General features: G+C 38.6%; 3 protein-coding genes across 3 annotated transcripts; 2 read left to right on the top strand and 1 right to left on the bottom strand.

Moving 5' to 3' along the window:
- On the top strand, window positions 2,807–5,218 carry LOC109848566. The gene is made up of 3 exons (XM_020418127.1): window positions 2,807–2,969; window positions 3,057–3,134; window positions 4,807–5,218. Exons 1-3 carry the CDS (start codon window positions 2,832–2,834, stop codon window positions 4,855–4,857), a joined length of 267 nt encoding a protein of 88 aa, XP_020273716.1. The 5' UTR covers window positions 2,807–2,831; the 3' UTR covers window positions 4,858–5,218.
- Window positions 7,441–12,894, bottom strand: LOC109830153 (transcription initiation factor TFIID subunit 11-like). The gene is made up of 5 exons (XM_020397324.1): window positions 12,880–12,894; window positions 12,073–12,200; window positions 11,414–11,501; window positions 9,136–9,235; window positions 7,441–7,750 (listed from the first exon to the last, which is right to left on the bottom strand). The coding sequence occupies exons 1-5, from the start codon at window positions 12,892–12,894 to the stop codon at window positions 7,623–7,625; spliced, it is 459 nt and encodes a 152-aa protein (XP_020252913.1). The 3' UTR covers window positions 7,441–7,622.
- Window positions 17,217–22,212, top strand: LOC109848557 (leucine-rich repeat receptor-like serine/threonine-protein kinase BAM3). The gene is given in 2 exon segments (XM_020418115.1): window positions 17,217–19,997; window positions 21,648–22,212. Coding segments are annotated over 2 exon segments (2,919 nt in total). The 5' UTR covers window positions 17,217–17,416; the 3' UTR covers window positions 21,986–22,212.

Below are 23,762 nucleotides of genomic sequence, written 5' to 3'. Positions count from 1 at the left end.
TATATGTTGGTCTCATTCCAATCGACACTCAACATTGTGAGAATTCTTTCGTACCTTTCATTGCTAGCACGTGTACGGGAGTAGGTTATAAAATACGGGAGTAGGAATATCACTTGCCTGGTGATTTTGCCCTAGGCAATACCGCAGTTAAAGCAATTTCTGTTGCTGATATTTTCACCCTACGCCTGTACACAACGCACTCACGTGAGAAGCGTGTGCGTTGGGTCATAATGGAGCGAGAACATCAAGCGTCTTGAACTTTGGGAATACAATCGGGGATTATTAGGTTTGAGACGAGCGTAACACCAAACCCAGAGGGGTCCCACCAAAATAAGAAACCGAAATTCCCAATGTGCCCCCCACCCGGAGGGGGCATAATGGGAATTGGGGGTTGGATTAAAAGCCGCTATTTCAATCCCCAACTCCTCCTTCCTCGACTTATTTCGAGGAAAATAAAAAGAAAAATCGCGTCTTTTTCTCTCCTTTGTTGCCAAAGGAGGGATTTCGGTTCGTTGGAGGACCCCATTGATGAGAGGTTCTGAAGAGAGCCATGCGATATCGTGATAAACCGAAGGGATTTCCGTTTATAGAAACCAATTTGCATTGGACATGATGAGGTTTGCTCGGATCTCCTCTCCTCTCCTTATCTCTCCTGGATTCGGCTTCAAGCTTTTGCTATTTTTTTTGAGAGTTTTTCTTTTTGATTCTTTATGTTGACTTGTTTCTGGATTGTGATCCACCTGTTTTTGACAAATCTTGCAGATTTCTTGCCCCAATTCCTTTTAATATCGCCGATTTCTGGCTTAAAAGCTCGTTTTTATGTCCTCATGCTGCTGTTTATTGGTTCTTGCGCTTAGAGCGAAGATCAGTGTCTTCGTCGAACTGTGATTTCTTAGTGCAATTTGGTGCTTAGAGTTAGAGATTTCTCCTCTCTTTGTTTTGTTTAGTCTTTGAATGAATCGGGCTGTTGAGTTTACTGATAAAGATTTGTTCTTTCCCCCCCTATTTTCTTTTGATTTACGGTCTGATTGAACCTGGATCTTTGGTTTCCAGTACCAACAGTAGCATATCCCTCTTTAGATTATGCCAAATTTGGCATAATTTCCTCAATTCTTTTCATGAGATTGCATCTTTTTCCCCCTTCCAAGTTTCCCGTCTTTAGATATCCAGGTTTTCAAATTTACAGTAATTTTTATTCTAATTACCTACTTAATCTGGCTTCTGTTCGCAATGAAGAAGAACAGGCAGCATTTCTTTCATTTTTTTTCCTTCTTATTTTTAAGATAATTTATGATATTCCACTAAGATACGCACTCTAATCTTGTTCCTCATTACAAAGCTCCACGATTTCCATATCTTTGATTTCTCTATTAATCTTGTGCTCATTAAAAAGAAGGAGAGGGTATTCTGATCCTATCGCTGTTATTTGTTTCCCGATTTGTCTTGGGTTTTCATTTTTCCCTCAATTTTTTACCTAATTTTTTCTGTTCTATTTTGATCAACAACAGATATCAGAGAGTAAGCCCAGATTGCCTCCGAAAGCCCACCAGCGTCAAGGCCTACAAAGACGACGAGCCCCTCCGGTTCCGATCCGGATCCGGATCCGCGAACCCGACAACCCAAACCCACTTCCCCCACTTCCCCTCCACTTCCGGCTCGCCGGAAAACCCTAAGCCCCAACTCAACGGAACTCGCACCGACGTCCTGCTCCAGTGGGGCCACAACAAGAGGTCGAGGGGCTCGAGAGCGGCCGAGAGCCATCGGACGGCTGCCGATGAGTCTTCGGTCCATCCGAGGTCACATGTCAAGATCCAACGACGGGTGGCGCTAGGGTAGCCGGCCGGAGGGACTGCTTGCCGTTGAGGGATTCTACGAGCGCTAATCATAGCAGGTAAAGCTTTAATTTTTGTTTTAATTATGAAGATTATTTTTAATTCGCGTAAGTTAATGATCTTAATTATGAGGATTGGCTTTGATTCTTATATGTAATTTGGGTTAATTAATAAATATTTTCTTCTCTGTTATGTTGCCCTCTATTGGGTGTTTATTCTTTTTAAGATTATTATTATTAGTTTTGTTATTGTTATCTTGCTATGAGGAATCTTTGTATGGGGAGGAAAAGGGGGAGCTTTGCCTTTTTATTTAGTCAAATTTTAATTATATCTGCAACAATTGGGTTTTTTCTGTCTGATTTGTGTTATTAATGCTGTTAATTATTATGAGGATTGACTTCGATTCTTAATCCGTATTGACTGTGTTATAATACCTTCGACTCAGCGCTCTCTCTCCCCCCTCTACCTTATCTAGAATATTTATCGCATCATATTTTGATTCATTTTTTAGATTTTAGATTATGAGGACATTTTCAGATCTGACATGTGGTAGCAGACTTTATGGATCAATGGTTGGAAAATTTACCACATGCCCTTCTTTTTTCACTTAATTGTTTTTCCTCAATAGTACAATAAAAAGCAACAAAGGAACCCAACCCACCACTACTTATTATTAATTTTCTCATTATATAATGATACCATACAAGCTTACCATCATTCTTTATACTCTCCTCTTTTTCGCTCCTCCCTGTTCCCCCTCTCACCAAACGCTTGATGTTGATCAGGACCGTTGAAGAGAAATCGAACGGCCACCCTCGATCCGACAAGCGATCACCCCCATCTCCGCCGGAGAAGTCCCCCGCCCATAACAACGGCAAGAACGGCCGGCCCGCCACGGGTTTGGGTTGGAGCGGAGATGCGTCCGAAACATCCGTCGCGATCGAGAAAGCCGCAGCAGCTGCAGCGGTGGGCGCTGGCAGCGGCAACCACGGCCGGTCGATGAGGCCGTTTGAATGGCCGAGGATTTATATATCTCTATCGAGGAAGGAGAAGGAGGATGATTTTTTGGCGATGAAGGGGACTAAGTTGCCACAGAGGCCTAAGAAGAGGGCTAAAAATATTGATAAAAATCTTCAGGTAATTAGAGTTGTTATAAAGGCTATTATCGTAATTGAATAAATTTAGTGTAATGATATTATTTACTAATGTTTTAGTGGTGGGCAGTATGTATTTCCAGGGATGTGGCTTTCAGATTTGACGAGAGGACGGTATGAAGTGAGGGAGAAAAGATGTGTGAAGAAGGTAAATGATTTTAATCATGAAGGTTCAAGGTCATGCTGGGTAAAGTTTCTTTATTTACTTATTTTTTTTTTTAAATTTATAACCCGGAAAAAAAAGGAAAAAACCAATTGAGATTCTTTTTAACTTTTTTTTTGTTGCCACTTATAGGTAGATTTACTTAGTAATACTAAAAGCCTATCTTGAATCGGCCTTTAATAAAATAAGTGAAAATAAGTAATAAGCAACTTATAAGAAATCATGAAATAACTAGTTGCCAAACATGCCCTTATTCTTTGTATAAATATATAGGAACGAGGATACTAACTGAAATAAAATGCATAAATCAACAGCAAGCGACTAGAGGATTTTCTTTTGCATGTGAATTTCTCTAGAATGTCATCATTGTTGACATTTTCTTATTTGGTCAGAGCATACGATGACTTAAATTTGTGTAACATCCATTAATTGTTATTGCTTTAGATTACGAAGTTGTGTGCAAAATACCCCTTTGTTTGATCGTCTCCTACCCTTTTCCTCTCTTTGTTCTGTACTTTTATATTTGGGTCATCATGGTAAGCGCACCCAATGCTTCTCCTGGAATTTTCAGAGTGAGTGGGACCCGTATGACCCGTTTAGAGTAGGTGGAATTTTGGGTGCGATTTTGGTTTTGTTTTGTAATAAAAGGGTGGATTGTTTTGCTCGTGAGAGTGAAAGGTGCACGAAAGGCCACGATATAACAGCAAATAGGAAAAAACGTGATAAAAAGAAAAAAAAAGTGGGGTGCCAAAATATTAAAATTTAAAATGATTAAAATTGATGGAAACAAAGTCACTCTTTTTAGTCTTTTACTTGGGTCCCAAACTCTTCTAATCCTGTGTGCTTGCCTTGCCTTTATTTATTTTGACTTATTTTTTTGTTGTTGTACACGTATGCAGTTTAACTGCATACGTCAACTTGGGGCCATGATGTTTCTTTTACAAATGTCAACTTGGGTCAAAAAAAAAAAAAAAAAAAAAGGAAAAAAAAAAAAAAAAAAAAAAAAATTTGGGAAAAAAAAAAAAAAAAAAAAAACGGAAAAATAAAATAAAAATCTTATTACGCAGACAACTTCCATTTATACTAGAAAAATAACTTGCATTAAAATTTACCGTGCATTTTTGGAAGGTTAAAATAGCACTCATTACCCTATTGTTTCACCTACTTTTCACTTATATACCCCACTTTTCTATTTGATTGCAAGAAAATACCCTATAGTTTACCAAAGTACCTTCCATCAGAATATTCTAGGAAATATTGTCAGATGTTCATTTGAGTGACTCGTATACCCTTGAAGGTTCATTAATTTAAAAATAAAACCTACCAAATACAATTGGAGGAGGTTAATTGAAGGAGCCATTTGGTCAAATCACCGAAAAAGTAGCTGCCGGTTTTTAATTTTAATGGATTATATTTGGGCATTTTCTTGCAGCCAAATATAACTATATTAAGTGTGGGGTATATATATCTGAAAAGTAGGTGGTGGAACAATAGGGTTTACAAGTGCTATATATCCTTTTTGGAGTGAACAAAAGTTTGTGATTGTTTTTTTAAGAAAATAGTAAAGAAATCATTTTATTATCTTAAAAGTTTACCCGCCAATTTGGGCACATGTTTGAGAATTATAATTTGTTTTTATATTGTATGTATGTTACAGAAACGAAGGGGATTAAAGGGCATGGAGAGCATGGATAGTGATTCTGAATGAGTATACAAAGTGTATTTATTATGGTGAGATGGAAAGGAAGGCTGAGGCTGAGGCGGAGAGTTAAAAATTTGTAACCGTTTTAAATCTATAAAAGGATCCCTCAGTTTCTTCTCTTCAATTTCTCTGCTTATCTTGTTTTTCTTTTAATGGGTTACCAGGGTTTCAATCTTTTTCCTTGAGTTAGAGTCGTTGGTTGGCTGCCCTCCGAAGTTTTTGAAGGGGATGGATGGATTTCGATGGCGGAGTTGAGCTAGAGCTTTAGGTTTTTTCTTGCTTGTACATAACTTTCTTGTTTTATCATCAAAATGAGGAAAATAACAACTTTACAAAAATAATGAATATTTCAGCCTATCGCTTTATACGTTCATGCGTTACGTGTTCAAAATTTTTAAATTTTTTTTATAGCCCATTCAAAATTGAACTCAAAATTGTGGAAGCACGTGGGAACCTCCAAACCGTTCGGGTCACCCGTAGTGGTTCTTCTGTTTTTTTATGATTATAATTACTAAAACTTGAATTGCTAGATATTACTATTATTCAAGTAAATAGAAATATTTGGATTACGATGTAAAGATTAAGAGTAGTGATTACTGCGCTACTCCCTTCGCTTGTAGTATTTTGGCACTACCGTTTACAAAAGAGTGAGGTTATGAAACATGATAATTTTTGAGTGTACTATTCTCTCTATAGTAATTAAGAATCACTACTCACAAAGAGTAGGATCATGATGACTCATCACTTGAAAATTGTACTGCTCAGTCATCATGACCCCACTCTTTTATGAATGGTAGTGTCAAAGTAGCATAGAGGAGCATCACTACTCAAGATTAATGGGCTATGGATATCAATATCCACATTATAAAGGCGCTCCACCTCCAACTCGGCGGTATAGAGAAGCTCCTAACTCCTCTAATGAGATTTGAGATTTAGCTCTTCCCAATAATTAAAAGGAGCGGAGTGATCGGTATTTTTTAATACAAGATGTCTATTATTCAATAGACACTAATGTACAATGATAGTTTATTTACAAATTCCAATCATTTACACTTTGGGGCTGTTTGGATAGGTTTTTTTGGGTGGTAAAAAAGGAGAAAGCTACCAAAAATGTCAGCTTTTTGACAGCTTTCTCCCAAAATCAACTTTTTAAGAGGTGATTTTGGGGGAAAGCTGCCAAAAAGATGACATTTTTGACAGCTTTCCTCACTTTTACCACCCAAAAAACAGGAACCAAACAGCCCCTTTACAATCGATGAAAACGATCAATTTCTTCGACAAGAATCAATAGCTATGAGAGGTGCAGAATCCGCTTCGGTGCTAGGCTTTTTGTTTGCTTCTTGTAGAGGAGTGATCATGCTTTCGGGGCTCTTTGGCTCCATTCGCCGGTGGGTATTGGATTTTTTTTCTTTTTTGTGCTGGCTGCCAAAATCCATATCCCTATTTGTTTTTATACGTACCCCTCTTCCCGCTTGTGTGAGGTATCCGTCAAGATCCAAGGACGATGTACGTGCAGCTTGTGCACGTGTGCTCCTAGTTTTGCCCCTCATCTGCTTGGTGCTGCAACCGAAACTGGACGTTCGTGGGTAAATTGTGGGTAAACCCCTTCACTTGTAACGTCAATAACGGATTTGGATCCTCTCCACTACAAAAAAGTAGTGGAGAGACCACTACTTTTAATCTCAAACGTTGATTATTTAGTAGGCGGTTATGATACAATCTAAATCTAACACTTACCATACCCCCGTGTATTGCACTCATTCCTAATTTGCACTAAAAGAAAAAATCATAACCATCAACTAGATAATCAATGGCTATGATTATGTAGTGGTCCCTCCACTATTTTTTTTTTTGTAGTGGAGAGGATCCGAATCCGTCAATAACAATTATCGTCCCCCGCCTGGTTTGGTATTTTCAGCGCTTAAAGGGGGAGAGATGGAATTATCTTAATTTATCCTTCTCAAAAAAGATAATGAAAACGTATGTAGTGCAAATAGGACCTAAAAGATGATGAAAATAATAAAAAAGAATAAACGGGTGAACTCTTGAGCGCTGAGGGGTATTTCCCTTCTTTTTTGGTCACTTGCTTGGGGGCATGACACGTTTGGAACTGCACAATGTTACTTTGAGAAATTAAAGTGGGAAATCATCTGGGACTTTAGTGGAATGATCTAGGGGGGTTATATATGAAAAACCCTCAAAGTTAAGGGAAAATTTGCACCTATTAAAATAGTTGAGGGAGATTATCCCAAAAACCGCGAAAATGAAGGGGGTTTAGTGAAATCCTCCCTTCTACTTAGAAGGACAAAAGAGGCATTTAGCTCTTGACATGTATCCAAACACGGTTAAAGCGTCAACCCTTCCTTATCACCTACCATAAATTTTATCAATCCATATCTGCTATTTTTCCTCTTTATTTTCTAGACATGGCGGATTCCTACTTTATGCGTAGCATTCCTAGTAAAGCAAAATCTGACCTTTCCAAGTAAACAGCATAACAAATAAAACCGTCAATGAACACAAAGAAATGATGAAAACTAATTTAGCGGAGCAAAAAAGCCCAGTCTTCACAATTTTGTCAAGCTGATATACGACTGAATATTGCTCTAGCAATATATTTTATTCCCCAAAATAAACCAATGCAGAGTTCACTGTATACAAATCAAATGCATCTAAATTGAACTACGTCAGCAATTGTTGTCATTTTATTATCTGCAGAACATCAACCAAAAAATTGAGAGGATTCTATCTTGCAGAAGAGCTTGAAAACTTCATCGAAAAAGCCTCGGCACAGATTGTTTAGGTATCTTGCCTTCAAGCTTCAGCCTGCGAAATGCTTCTCGTATGTGACATGGCCTAATTGGCCCCATTTCCTTTCTTTCTGCCATAATCATCCTACCTGTGAAGGCATGTACATGAGCAAATTTTAAAAATATCACATCAGCTGTTTTCTCATGTTTCAGGAAGATAAGTAGACACTTAAAAAGGGGGAAATGATGAATAATCGTGAGAGTGGTTGCCCTGTAAATATGAAAGAGGAATTAATGTTTCAATTATGAGACCAAGAAGAGTCCATTGTGATCTTCTTTTGCTGAATTTTTGTATAAAGAAATAGATGCATAAGGGACAGGTATTTGACTAATATCAAATTTTACTATACACCTTGAAGTAATTTATATATGAAAATTACCTTTGAAGTACCATAATTCTACTGGACATAGTCAATGCCTGCTTATCAGCAATTTACGATGGCTATGTAGATGAGACGAGCACTTAGGACTAACAGATCATGATAATAATTTGCATTATATCCAAAGGGAGGTAAAAGTAGACTAATTCAAATATTTAATGTTAAATCTAGAAACGGTCAGCTAAGTTACACAAATATCTGGCTTGAAAGCCCAAATCAATGGAGAAATAATTTAGATGCATAAAGAGAGAAATTCACATAAAAACATTAGATTGATATCTACTGAAGGGTTAGTCTATATTGTACTTGAAGTATTGACACGTGGCTAATCTTGAAAACCTTGTTAAACATTATGGATATCTCATAGGCAAGACTAATAAATTGAGATAACACTACCAAACAGCTAAACAACACAACAACATAAATTACTTCCAAGATCTATAATTCAAGTTTTACCAGAATAGTCATTGTTCTTCATTAAGAAATTAGATAAATAATATACGTTCTTTTCAAATCAGATGAAATTATGACACATAATTCGGGCAGAATTTTAACTTCTAGTCTTGAACAATCTTTGGTATATCTAGAATCCATTACAAATTTTTAGGATATGTCAGTGTATCTACTAATGACTGTCCAATGGAAATATAAAACTTCAGGATTTTTCTTTCATACTTGCTAATTGTGCATCCTGACATATTTGGTAAGTTAGCCTAACATAGGAAGTCCTAAAATGACGATGACGAGCGAGCTAACGGGATAAACAATACATTATTCCTCAGCAAAGACAGAATAGCAATTAACATTTATTTCCTCAAGTCAAACAAAACCTACCTTTCAGAACTCATATGATATTGTATCCTCACATAGATGAGTGATGGTTGGAGGAAATAACTAATATTAGTATCAAATTTTCCATCCAGACAAGGAAATATGCAGAAAACCAGGGATTTTGCCCAAAAATGAGATCCTTGCTACAGTTAAAAGCTTTTTTCTAATCAAATATGTAAATACGAGGCAAATTATAGAAAAGATTCCTAAAGCATTCATGTAACTTGAACTAAACCATAAGCTGTTAATTCAATATTACTTGCCTGTCTCTATGAGTTCTCCAACAAACATTTTGGCTATCCCAGATATCACAATTGTCATGGGCATAGAAACCTTTTGGCTTCCTATGATGCTTGCCAATATCTGTAGAAATAAATAAATATAGGAATTAAACATTGAAGTGTTCAAAACATAACCAAATACAAGGTTCCAACGAAGTCTTATTTATTTTAGGCTTTCAATGGCCTCAATTTATCATTGGCTGCGCACCACGACAAACATTTGCTGATACTTGGGACAATAAACTCATTTAGATAAAGATCTTTATACAATGTTCTCATGCTGTCAGTGTCCCATTTAATAAAAGGTGCCCGGATAGTATTTGCTAGGAGATAATAAGACTTAACTTAATGCTCACGACTATGTTGGCACAACCATGTCACCCAATCATTGGAACTTATGGGGTATTGTATCCCCACAACTGTTAAGCAGGAAAGCAATGTGTCGTCATATATGATTGTGTGTTTCTACTATGTGGAAGATTCTCTATTCTCCGTTCTCTTCAGAAAGCTGGAGCTGCACACGTGGATGCTAGATATTTCAAATCAGAGGATCCGTCAACCACACAAAATAGTTGATTGCCATCTGCACAGTTTGCACTGGCTCCTCTTAAAGGGGATTAAGTGCACATCCTATAACAGAAAAACTACTCGATTCCCTTGCCAAGAGCGTGCACTAGTCTATAGAGTCAAAAGACCATGATCCTCAGCGAGAGAATGAGGAGGACCACATATCTTTTTTTTTTCCTATTAAAATATTTTTATAAAGCATCATGCTGGTAGGAACATAGAGAAATGCATGAATAACTCTCGGCAAAACCAACTCTCTTTAGGCGCAATAAATTTTTTAGATTTCACATCTCTATTTTATCACATTTATTAGAAAGGAGGTAGAGATTTGTTCCAAGAAAGGGGGGGAAACCAAGTTTTGGATTCTACTATGGTTATTCTACTATTGTGAAATCAGCACCAGGGAATATGAAATTTTACATCATTTGAAATGTTCCAACGTTAAAGTAAAAATAAAAAAGAAAAGGAAACTGTCAGCTGAGATGCTTGAATCCAAAGTCATTGGATCCATGACGTAATAAAAACTAAGCTGACAGTTTAAAGACAGTCTTACGTCGTTCAAAAGGAAGCACAGGAGAGAGCAGCACTTGGAGTAAATGGTTAAAGAAAAAAAAGAACAGTTATCCCAGTAACTAGAAAACAGAAGTCAACAGCAATAATGGGCGTCAAAGGAGAACCAAAGGAAGAAGTAACTGACAGTTTATGCGCGTGAGAAAACAACCTAGAACATCCAGTAGGATTTATGTGCATTCATTTTGAATCGACAACTACATGCGTTGGCATAAAGCAAAAAGTACCAGAAGCAATGGTAACCTGTGAGATGAGCAATGAGGCTTTAAGTGACACTGGGGTACGCAACAGTTGTCTCTTCCTAGGGGAAAAGAAGTGGCTGAGATGATTAGCAGAAAAAAAAAATCCTTGTTGATGAGTAGTGAGATTGTGTGGACAACTGGATTAGCTTATAATGTAAATGAACTGCCAGGAGTGCTGTGGCAAATGTCACAATTTTGTGAGAACAATGGCCCGATTACCCTTATAGGTTCAAATCCATACTAACAATGACCACTGGTGGTTCCTCATTAAAGCATTGTCACCAAACATTTGGAAACTGGGAATACATGCAGTAAAAAAACATAAACACTTAGAAACTTCAAATCACATTGAGAACCAAGTTAAATAAATGGAAAGTTTATACGAATATACAATAACATCAACATGAATTATTCCTAAATTTTGACATATATAGATGTATTCACACGAGATCCACATAACTGTTACCTTTAGAATGCTCATACTTCCAGACACTTTTGTCTCCAACTTTTTGACAATTGTTTAATTGTTAAGGCTTATGCTGAAAGGTTTAAATATAACAAAGGGAAATCGTGACAGCTTGAGACTACAAGAAGCAGAGGCTTCTCAAAGTGTATATTTTAAGTTGTTGAGACAATGCTCGAGACGTGCTACTCAGATCTTGTTCAGTCATGTCATTGATGCCTAATCCGTTCATACATCGTTTAATTACCTAAAAAGTCATAATGCCACATATTGAGGATATTATGCACTACCGGTTTCCAGCAAAATAAAGCTTTATAATGAGCACTGAGCAGAGATGAATGAAGCCATCTGATAGTCATGTACTAACTGTTCCTAATGAATAGTAACCCACTGCACGTAACCAAGCAAGCAGACATACCCTCCTCATATTAGCTTTCTGAAAACCTGATCTTCTGAACGATTCATATCGACTCATTTGTTCCTCAGTAAACTGGGACAATATTGCCCTGAAAGAGACAGATTGCACGCACGTGAAGGGTGAAAATGAATTCCAAAGACGAAAGTTAGACATGCCCACCACCAGTAAAAACAATACCAGATTATTCCTTCGAACAAAAAAGAATTCTGCCACTAAGGCATTGTGTATCTTTAGATTGACAGTAAATTCCAATGCAAGAATCTCCCATGCTCAACATGACTTAAAGATTCTACGGATACCACCTAGTTCTCTTTTTTTTTCCAAGGAGCTATAACATTGGATTGCTAGGCTCATCCTACTGATTTCTAAGTAAATCGAGCGGAGTTGTGCGATAGAATCAGGGCAACACATTTCATAATCTAGAGAACATCTGCCGACTTAAGCCACCAAACATGTAAACTAATGGCTTTGAGTCCACTGATTAATTTCTTCATATCGCATTGTTGGACAATTGAATTTATAACTAGAGTACAAGGTCGAGATTTCTATTATGCGACGTAACTAAAAAGCTAGGTCAAAACTCCCCCATAATTAATCTTTTCCTAAAATTAAAAATCCAATTAGAAAATCGATAAAAGGCTAGGGTTTGTGAAACTGACTGCATCTTGGCCATAGTATCGGGATCGCCAACGGCGGCGGAAGAGAACTTGCCAAACTCCACGTCTCCCACGTTCTCCTCGTCCTCGTCCTCGTCCTCCTCCTTAACTCTAACTCGTCCTCCCCGTCCCTTAAAGAAAAAAAAGAACAGTTATCCCAGTAACTAGAAAACAGAAGTCAACAGCAATAATGGGCGTCAAAGGAGAACCAAAGGAAGAAGTAACTGACAGTTTATGCGCGTGAGAAAACAACCTAGAACATCCAGTAGGATTTATGTGCATTCATTTTGAATCGACAACTACATGCGTTGGCATAAAGCAAAAAGTACCAGAAGCAATGGTAACCTGTGAGATGAGCAATGAGGCTTTAAGTGACACTGGGGTACGCAACAGTTGTCTCTTCCTAGGGGAAAAGAAGTGGCTGAGATGATTAGCAGAAAAAAAAAATCCTTGTTGATGAGTAGTGAGATTGTGTGGACAACTGGATTAGCTTATAATGTAAATGAACTGCCAGGAGTGCTGTGGCAAATGTCACAATTTTGTGAGAACAATGGCCCGATTACCCTTATAGGTTCAAATCCATACTAACAATGACCACTGGTGGTTCCTCATTAAAGCATTGTCACCAAACATTTGGAAACTGGGAATACATGCAGTAAAAAAACATAAACACTTAGAAACTTCAAATCACATTGAGAACCAAGTTAAATAAATGGAAAGTTTATACGAATATACAATAACATCAACATGAATTATTCCTAAATTTTGACATATATAGATGTATTCACACGAGATCCACATAACTGTTACCTTTAGAATGCTCATACTTCCAGACACTTTTGTCTCCAACTTTTTGACAATTGTTTAATTGTTAAGGCTTATGCTGAAAGGTTTAAATATAACAAAGGGAAATCGTGACAGCTTGAGACTACAAGAAGCAGAGGCTTCTCAAAGTGTATATTTTAAGTTGTTGAGACAATGCTCGAGACGTGCTACTCAGATCTTGTTCAGTCATGTCATTGATGCCTAATCCGTTCATACATCGTTTAATTACCTAAAAAGTCATAATGCCACATATTGAGGATATTATGCACTACCGGTTTCCAGCAAAATAAAGCTTTATAATGAGCACTGAGCAGAGATGAATGAAGCCATCTGATAGTCATGTACTAACTGTTCCTAATGAATAGTAACCCACTGCACGTAACCAAGCAAGCAGACATACCCTCCTCATATTAGCTTTCTGAAAACCTGATCTTCTGAACGATTCATATCGACTCATTTGTTCCTCAGTAAACTGGGACAATATTGCCCTGAAAGAGACAGATTGCACGCACGTGAAGGGTGAAAATGAATTCCAAAGACGAAAGTTAGACATGCCCACCACCAGTAAAAACAATACCAGATTATTCCTTCGAACAAAAAAGAATTCTGCCACTAAGGCATTGTGTATCTTTAGATTGACAGTAAATTCCAATGCAAGAATCTCCCATGCTCAACATGACTTAAAGATTCTACGGATACCACCTAGTTCTCTTTTTTTTTCCAAGGAGCTATAACATTGGATTGCTAGGCTCATCCTACTGATTTCTAAGTAAATCGAGCGGAGTTGTGCGATAGAATCAGGGCAACACATTTCATAATCTAGAGAACATCTGCCGACTTAAGCCACCAAACATGTAAACTAATGGCTTTGAGTCCACTGATTAATTTCTTCATATCGCATTGTTGGACAATTGAATTTATAACTAGAGTACAAGGTCGAGATTTCTATTATGCGACGTAACTAAAAAGCTAGGTCAAAACTCCCCCATAATTAATCTTTTCCTAAAATTAAAAATCCAATTAGAAAATCGATAAAAGGCTAGGGTTTGTGAAACTGACTGCATCTTGGCCATAGTATCGGGATCGCCAACGGCGGCGGAAGAGAACTTGCCAAACTCCACGTCTCCCACGTTCTCCTCGTCCTCGTCCTCGTCCTCCTCCTTAACTCTAACTCGTCCTCCCCGTCCCTGCGATCGCAGAACCGGCAGCTGCCGGTCCTCGGAGTCTCGTGCCGTTGTCCGCTATCGTCGACGGTGGGGAGCGAGATCGACGGCGGCGGAGGAGGCGGAGGCGGAGGAGATTCGGGAGGGGAATCTTGATCCTCGAAGGCGGCTTCGAAGGGATCCTTCATTTGGGGGGAAGAGAGAGATTTTGATGGAGGGAAATGTTTAACGCTGATGAAACTTTTTTAGCTTATTGTTCCAATTTGTGTTCGAACGTATAAAAGCTATCGCATAGAAAAACCTTTTGGCTGTTTTTCACTTGGCTGCCTAAAGTTTACATATTTTTCTGATTTTGATACTTTAAAGGATTTTTTTAAAAGATTTGATCCTCCAAAGTTTTAATCTTTTATTCACTTTAACATGTTCTATGTTAAATTTATATAACGTGCTTGGCACGTGATACCACCCTTATTTGTTAACTGGAAAAATTCGATCGTTTTGATCCCGGCCAACCGACTAAAAGGGACCCAATATAATACAAATTTAATAGAAAATCTAATAAAATCTAAGATAAGAGATTAAAAAAGAGAATGGAATTGAAACTTTAGAATGTTAAAATGGGTGGACTTTGCGTGCCAAACTGAAATTAAGGAATAAAAAGCTTATATAATGTTTCTTGGCTCACAACAAAGAGCCCCACCCCCCCAACTATATATCCTGATCAAGGCTAGTAACTTGCATGTGTGTCATGATAGTAACACTGGTAACAACACGAAGTGACCGACCAATATTGTGTTCTCAAAGTAAACGGAGGTCGGTGATATCACTAGATGTTTTCGACTAATGTGATGATATAATAGTAAATCCAGACTTCATAATCCAGATCATCAATAGGCCTTGATCAGAAGTAACGCTCTTTAAGTCGCATCAATTTATTGTTACACCAGTCAAGATCATGGAATGATGCGCTAGACCCGTGTATATTCATAATAATAATAATAATAATAAAGTAATTTATCATGAACAATTCAATTGAGAGGAGACATGGAACAAGGTAAACAAATTATCTGCTCGTTCTGACAAAAGGTGGAAGGTAATTGAACATGCAAACGTTGAGCTTGGGTCCATGCTCAAAGTTGACTCAATGTCTGGTCAACTGATTATTATGACCTTGCTATATTGGCTCAAGCAAGCTACACGTAGTTGGATTGAGACTAGAATCATATAAAAACTTCAGCCGGAAAAAAAAAATATGAGGGTCATCGGAGAAGATTATCTTGGTTGATTCACTCAACATCCTAAGCATTTTTGGATACTACTACATTTCCATCCCTCAAATCTTGGTGGAAGCTAGCCTCACGGTTTACTGCTGCTTTTAGAGATGTATACAAATATTTTCGTCTTGTTTTCTAATATAGCGTAAAGATCTCTCATTTTTACTTGTGGATGTAGGATTAGGTTGTAACGGAATCGCATGAGCTTGGTTGTCTGTGTTGTTTCTTCAACAAAGTGATATTAAAGTTGAGAACGTTGAGACTGTGTGGATAGCGTTCTCACCTACCCCTGCTACAGTGTTCACCTACCCTAAATAGTGTTCACCTACCCTTATGAGAAAACTTATAAATACCCCTCTAAGTTTGAGTTGTAATGCATCTCCGTAGCAGAGAGAGAAAGAGAAAGATACAGATATAATTAAGTTATATCATTGAGAGATCTTGAGAGAGAGTTTGTGAGAATTCTTGAAGAGTATCTTAATCAAGAGAGGGTGTTCTCTTTTATCTTTTTCCTTTATAACCTCGAAAGGAATGTAAAGGAATTGGGCTTCGTCGTTGCACCGTGGAGTAGCTCCGTAAGAGTGAACCACGTTATATATGTGAGTACTGTGATTGCATTCGTGTTTGCTGGTTTTATTTTGTGATTCCAATATCGTTTGGGTGTGTTTTGCGTCTCCATTTGAGGCGTTCTTGTTGGCGTGTATCCTAACAATTAAAGCAAGCCGCACACATCATATTTGTCCGATCGCTTGAAAGAGATTTTCGGTTCAATATTTTGCGAATATTAGGTGTAAACGAGTTAGTTTGCAACTCGATCGGATACTCATAAAGCGGTCTTCATTTGTGAAAGAACTCTGTTCGGCACAAAAGTCCTCCTTTCAAAAACAAGAGTTTTGCTAGGGGAAGGCCCAAGTCTCTCGGTGCGTTCTTTCGAATCCGCTGCGCCTTTTTCTTTTTGTGCTGTACAGTGCTCAACGTTCAAAGCAGCGCCTCATTCTTCGCACACGATAAAAGTTTGATGGTCCTGTTCAATAAAAGGAGATTATAGACTGTACATCCCTCCTAGTATTTACATGGAAATGTGTATTATTTTTTGCAATCTCTTTAGCATGCATGTGTAGTCCATTGATGTCGTACTTGTATGTATGTTTGCAATCAACATTTACGTCTGTCTCTGTACGTAGTAATGATGATCATCACCATCATATGTTCATCATCTTATGCCCAGGGCATTTTTAGGATTGACTATGAATAATAATCTTTTTGAGCCTACAAAATACTCAGTAGATCATCCAAATCATTAATTCGCGTCGTTCATCATGTTCTGCATACACCATTAAAAAGCGGAAAAAGCCCTTTGGTTCATACGTATTTGGCAATGATTTGTCATAAGAAGACCATTATGGTAAAAAAAAAAGGTATAAATATTTCAGCTAGAGCATTCGACTAGTATCACTTACCTTTTTCAACAAAAGGATTTAAATGTTTTACCAAAGTTTTACCCCGCATTTCAATACAATCCGTATGATTACGAATCAAATCGAAAGGTCACCTAGACTGATAAATTCTCTTATAGCACTGATCTTGTTGTTCTCTTCTTCTCTTTTATTCTCTCCAAGACCCCCCAACATTTTTGGTCATGGCAAATCATTAGAAGCCATCAACGCTGTCTCCTCATGCCAAGTAAGGCCCACATCATTTACCAAATGATTAAATCTCCAATCAAATCATGCACATAATTCTAAGATCAAACTCCCCTAACCCCACCAAAAAAATGAGCACACGCTGAAACAACACCAGTCCCCTAAAGCTTCAATCCTAATGGCGCTTTCGTAATATTTTCCCAAGCAAAAGCATCCCTTGACTACTCTTCCATGTTCGTCACCTCCCCCACCCCCCCCAAAGATCATAAGCTCTCAATACCCGCTGCTACCTTCGTTGCACTTGAACGCTTTTGCTTTTTCCACCAAAAAAAGAAGAGAAAGCAAAGAAATAAAAGGAAAAGAGGAGATAAAAAAAAAGGAGAGAATTATTCCCCATTTTTATACCACTCATCACCCTCACATTCCCTTTGAATCCCTCTCCATGGCTTCTTTCCTCTCCTCTCTCCTCCTCCTCCTCCTCTTTCTCTTCCCTTTGTTTGCTGACTCCCTCAACCAGACGTCTGTCTTGCTCTCCCTTAAACAATCTTTCTCCTCCTCAAACTCCTCCACTCTCCAAACTTGGAACCCATCGAAGCCTCTTTGCTCGTGGGCTGGTGTTAGCTGTGACGAAAACAAAACCCACATTCTCAAACTGGACATCTCAAACTCAAACATCTCAGGCCCCGTTCCTCCTTCCTTCTCTGGTCTCATCACCAAAATCTCAACCCTTGTTCACCTCAACATATCAAACAACCAGTTCAACGGCACATTGGATTGGAACTTCACCTCCTTGGTTGAGTTACAAGTGTTTGATGCTTACAACAACAATTTCTTTGGCTCACTCCCCCTCGGCGTGACTCACCTCCCAAAGCTCCGGCACCTGGACCTCGGCGGGAATTACTTCTCTGGATCAATTCCGGCGAGCTACAGCGAGTTCAGGGAGCTGAGTTACCTGTCACTTGCAGGAAACAGCCTTGGAGGTTTTATACCTCCTCAGCTCGGAAACGTTACGAGTCTGAAACAGCTGTATCTGGGCTACTTCAATAGCTTTAATGGAAGGATCCCGACCGAGCTAGGAAATTTGATCAATTTACTTCATCTTGATCTCTCAAACTGCGGCCTTGAGGGCGAGATCCCTCGCGAACTGGGCAATCTCAAGAACCTAGACACTCTCTATTTACAAACCAACCAGCTCATCGGCACCATCCCTCCAGAGTTAGGGAACCTGAGCAGCCTGAAAATCCTCGACCTCTCGAACAATGCATTGACAGGGGAAATCCCACGTGAGTTCTCCCAGCTACGGGAACTCAACTTCCTGTATCTCTTCATCAATCGTTTTCACGGTGAGATTCCGGGGTTTGTAGCTGAATTGCCTTATTTAGAAGGGCTGAAGCTTTCGGCCAAAATGAGGATGGTTGCGCACTGGCCTCTGTCCTGATCCTGAGCTCGGAAAGGTAAGGAGTGCTAGTTGGTAGCTTTGAGTGTTTCTTGAATCGGTTTTTTATCTAAATTAATTTGTTTCTTTATGTCGACGAACAAGCTCACTGGATTGATACCGAAAAATTTGTGCTCGGCAAAGAGATTGGAGATACTGATACTCTTCAATAACTTTTTGTTTGGTCCGTTACCAGATGAACTTGGAATATGTTCTACTCTTTTGAGGGTTCGAATGGGTCAGAATTACTTGACTGGCTCGATCCCTCGTGGGTTTCTCTACTTGCCGGAACTGGAGTTACTTGAGTTACAAAACAATTATATTACAGGAGCGATCGCCGAAGAGACTGCGAGGAGGCCGGAGAAGCTAAGCCAGCTGAACTTATCCAATAATAGACTGTTCGGGCCAATTCCGAAATCTATTGGAAACTTCTCGGCTCTGCAGAGCCTATTACTCGATGGAAATCAGTTCACCGGAGAAATCCCGCATCAATTAGGCCTATTGAAGCATACACAAAAGATTGATATGAGCAAGAACAATTTCTCTGGTACGATCCCTGCGCAAATTGGTGAGTGTTTCTTGTTGACGTACTTGGATTTGAGCAGAAACCAGCTTGTTGGCCCGATTCCAGGTGAGATATCGAGAATTCGTGTTCTGAATTACCTGAATGTTTCGTGGAATCGACTGAGTCAGAGTATTCCTAGAGAAATTGGCATGATGAAGAGCCTAACTTCTGCTGATTTCTCTCATAACAATCTCTCTGGTAAAATTCCTGAAACCGGACAGTTCTCCTACTTCAATGCCTCATCATTTCTCTCCAATCCTTTGCTCTGTGGATACATTTCAAAACCCTGCAGCATTTCCTCAACTCTCCAATCTCCAAACACGAAATCCCAACTCCCGTTCAAATTCAAACTCGTTTTATCGCTAACCCTATTGATCTTTTCCATCATCTTCGCATTCACTGCGATCATCAAAACCCGTTCTGTGCTACGGAGGAACTCAAGATTCTGGAAACTAACAGCATTCCAGAAACTAGAATTCAATAGCCAAGACATCCTCCAATGCCTTCAAGAAAATTCTATCATAGGCAAAGGCGGAGCAGGGATCGTGTACAAAGGCACAATGCCAAACGGCGAACAAATCGCGATCAAGAAACTGCTTGCGATATCCAAAGGATCGTCTCACGACAACGGTTTCGCGGCGGAGGTTCAAACACTAGGCAAAATCAGGCATCGAAACATCGTTAGGCTCATCGCGGTTTGCTCGAATAGGGAAACTAAGCTACTAGTATATGAGTTTATGGATAATGGGAGCTTAGGAGAGGTGTTACATGGGAAAAGAGGAGGGTATTTGAATTGGAATATGAGGTTGAGGATTGCGTTAGAGGCCGCAAGGGGGCTGTGTTATCTGCATCATGACTGTTGTCCTCCCATACTTCACAGAGATGTGAAGGCCAATAATATACTTTTGGATGTGGAGTTTGAAGCTCATGTTGCTGATTTTGGGCTCGCTAAGTTCTTGAGGGATACCGGAGCTTCAGAGTGCATGTCCGCTATTGCTGGGTCTTATGGATATATTGCTCCAGGTATGAATTCTTCAGCCAGAGATCATGAATTTGTTTATCTTGGCCTATTTACTTACAGTGGTTCGTGCTTACTGCATACATGCCATTTTGAACTATTTTTTTGCTATTTTTTCTAATCCTGAAATTTTGCATATATGTTCCAGTCTTGGCTACTTGTAACACTGAATTCCAATATTCTACCTCATCAAAAACTTTGAGAGTCTAACTTCTTAATCACAACCATCGAACGTTTATTGCATGGATGCAATTCATTTTTAGTAGTAGTAGAAATGTGGGGCAAATAGCAAAGATATAATAAGCACTAAACTTGGTATTAATCATAACCGTTTACTAAACACTAGCCTTTGTGATTGAGAAAGTAGACTTTTTCTTGCTTTTTGACGACTGAGGAGATCAAAAGCCTCTCAGCAATAGGAAAAGGTATGCAAACATTATAATTTAGTGATAAGTTTTATACTAGAATTTTTTTACAGGTTTTTACTTTTGCATTACAAGGCATAAAAAAATACAGGGTATTTTGTTGTGAATTGTTGTCAGAAACCATGAAGGTCTAAAGATTCTGGGTTTTTGTGTCTTAAGGTACAAGAGTACCATGAAACTTAGAGTCTAACTAAAAACAACCCTAGCTTCTAATTTTTAAAGGTTTGACAAGATAGAAGGGCAGATTTGCTCAGGATCCATTCAGTCTAATTAGTAATATTCAAGTAGATTCTTTGAGGAGTCATAGGAGGATAATCTTAGTACTTAGATCTTGTTGCTCAGTTTCCTTCTTTTGATGATGGGGGATGTAAGGGACTGAATAAAATATAGAAGACAGAAAATTAAAAAAAAAAAGAACTAACATGCGCTTTTGCTTTCTTGCGTGCTTCTTTATTTTTATCTCTCTTTTGCGAAGCCCATGCCTCGAAATTTTGCTTTCAACACAATCACATTAACCTTTTTTGACCCAAGTCCATCACTTTGTCAACAACAAAACCCCAGATTCCAATTCTTTGTCTCTCTAGAATCCTGATAGGGATCCATGTGTGACACCACACAACAATAAAGCATATTCTACTTCCTTTTTCATCTTCAATCACCCAGATGTTCCGTAGCCTGTTTTGGCCTCATCTCCCACTTTCATGTGTCACACAAGACCAAGCCTGGCTTATAAATTAAAAGGGCTGATTGCGGACAGGCCCCTCGTAGTATCGTCCAATTCAGCGTAGATCCTATTTTATTTTATTATTGCAGACAGACCGCTGAGTGATCTTTTTTTTTTCTAATTCTCATTTTGTCGCTAGCGGACCTTCTGAGTGTAAAAGAGTCAAAAAAATTTCACTCAGGAGATCGAAGGAGTGTATCTGCAATTGGGAGATAGCATAGGAGGTCTATTCTCAATGATTGAACAAGTGGGGTCTATCCACAATTAGCCTAAAGAAAATGACCATGTTGTCCTTGCCAAAGTTGGTGAGACCTGGGCATACTACATCCATATGTTCATCTGCTCATGGTTATTTTGGCCCATTGATCTTCCAATATGCTAGTTTCAACAATTCTCGTTCCTTACACTTCTTCTTGTCTGCTTGGCCTGTAGTAGGTATCCGGTTCACTGCTTTAGGTGTTAGTACTATGGCTAGCGCTTATGTATCTGCATATTGTTGTACACAGAGTATGCGTACACTCTGAAGGTGGACGAAAAGAGCGACGTCTACAGCTTCGGCGTGGTTCTTCTAGAGTTGATTACCGGGAAGAAACCCGTTGGCGATTTCGGGGAAGACGGGCTGGATATCGTGCAATGGTCGAAGATGAACACGAATTGGAGCAAGGAAGGGGTTGTGAAGATCTTGGACTGTCGTCTCACCAACGTGCCCCTGGAAGAGGCGATGCAAATGTTTTTCGTCGCGATGTTGTGCGTCCAAGAGCGCAGCGTTGAGAGGCCCACGATGAGGGAGGTGGTTCAAATGCTCGAGCAAGCGAAGCAGTCGCTTGGTTTTCGAACGAGATGAGATGATCTTTTCATTTGTTTTTGGAGTAGGGGTCTGAGGGCGTTTAATTTGTTATTTTACATGTGGGTATGTTTGGTTTTGGGGGAGGTGTTTTTTTTTTCTTTTCCTTTTTGGTGATGGTTAGAATATTTTGCTAGCTTTGTCGCTCATAAGTACGTATGTATCGATGTAGAAGTTCTCTTGGTAAAATGCTTGTCAAGAGAAATTGTTTGGACGTCCCTCCTCTACATCATTGTTGCAAAAATCTCTACAACTCGCCGATCAAATTTCCTCATTTAGCGGACCCAGCGAACGGTATTAATTATCTAAATAATACAAGAACACTTTTAATTGCGGGATCCACTAAGGGGGTGTTTGTTTCAAATCCTATATGCACTAAGGGATTTGGAATACTACAATTTGTAATATTTTGTTTGTTTCAAGCTCAAATTGTAGCATTACTAAATGCTAAAATTTTGTAATATGATGAAGATGCTATCTTGGTGAGGTTACCTCCCACAAAAAGATAAAATTAGGATTTGTCAAATCCTCTCCAATTGAGAGGTAAGCACACCTATTTATGTGATTTGTCAAAATCCTCTCCAATTGAGAGGATTTGAAAAATTCTAACAATTGGACACTTTTTGCGCTTTTGGGATTCAATATTCTAAAAAATTTCTTAAAACAAACATCATATATGGAATCCCAAAATACAAAAAAACTTACTTTTTGATTCAAAAACTTGTAATCCATACCAAACGCCAAAATTTTTGGTGAAACAAACACCACCTAAGACCAGGCAATAGTATTAGTCCACCTAACTAATTGTAGGCATTACCTACCATCAAGATTGTAGAGAATCCGGACGTAGCGCTTGTATCCTTATAGCTGTAAGTATATGATAATATGTTTGTTTAATCTAATTAATCATCATTAGAGGGCGTTGACAAGTACTCAAATGGTTTATCTTTGCATTTCCCACCATTATTTCGGTTGCTGAGTGTAGGGACCACACATCGATCATCATCAAGAACAAGGTTATGGGATCGGAGCCTACATGGTCGAGTGTGGCTATCATTAGGATCATAAAATGGCATGAAATCAATTACGTTTCTCTAGTGAAAGTGTAAAGAGAGAATTAGACCGCCGAAAGTTGAGCTCATAGGGACTACAGGAGGCCCTAGCGGCAAATAGGAAAGAATCGATCAATTTTACCAGCAAGTTCACAATATAGTTTATGTCGATATTAATAGTGTACGTCTTTGGATAAAGCATATAAATTCCAAAGTCTATTGACCCAAATTTGGACCCAGGGGGCCTTGAAGAGAGATTCGGCCTTATTATACGCATTTTCTAGGAAAAAAAAACCTTTTAAGTTTTTTTTTATATTTAAAAAAGCATGCTAGTTGATGTACATGGAGCAGATGCCAGGGTATGTGGCAAAGTGAAGTCCTTTTCACTTCATCTTTCGCAAAAAAGCAAAAGAACAAGAACACTGAAAAGATAAAGGGAAGCTACGCCTTGCCTTCCTAGAGGTTTTAGTGTCACATGTGACCGGGGCAAAAAAAAAAAAAAATTATACGGACTTCCAAAATTCTATAAAGTTTTCACTGCTTGAATGAGAATGAATATGAAATGTACTGCCAAGATGCAGAAAATAAATAGTATACTAAGGGGCTGTTTGGTTCAATAGAGTGTAGGAATAGGATTAGGAATCCTATTTTATTTATGGATTCCAACCTAATCCATAAAATTTTTATAGACAAGTTGAAGTTTTATGGAATCCTATTTTTTTGGA

The sequence above is a fragment of the Asparagus officinalis genome, chromosome 1, assembly GCF_001876935.1.
Source record: "Asparagus officinalis chromosome 1, Aspof.V1, whole genome shotgun sequence".
Taxonomy (NCBI): domain Eukaryota; kingdom Viridiplantae; phylum Streptophyta; class Magnoliopsida; order Asparagales; family Asparagaceae; genus Asparagus; species Asparagus officinalis.
This window is presented reverse-complemented; position numbering and strand designations above follow the sequence as displayed.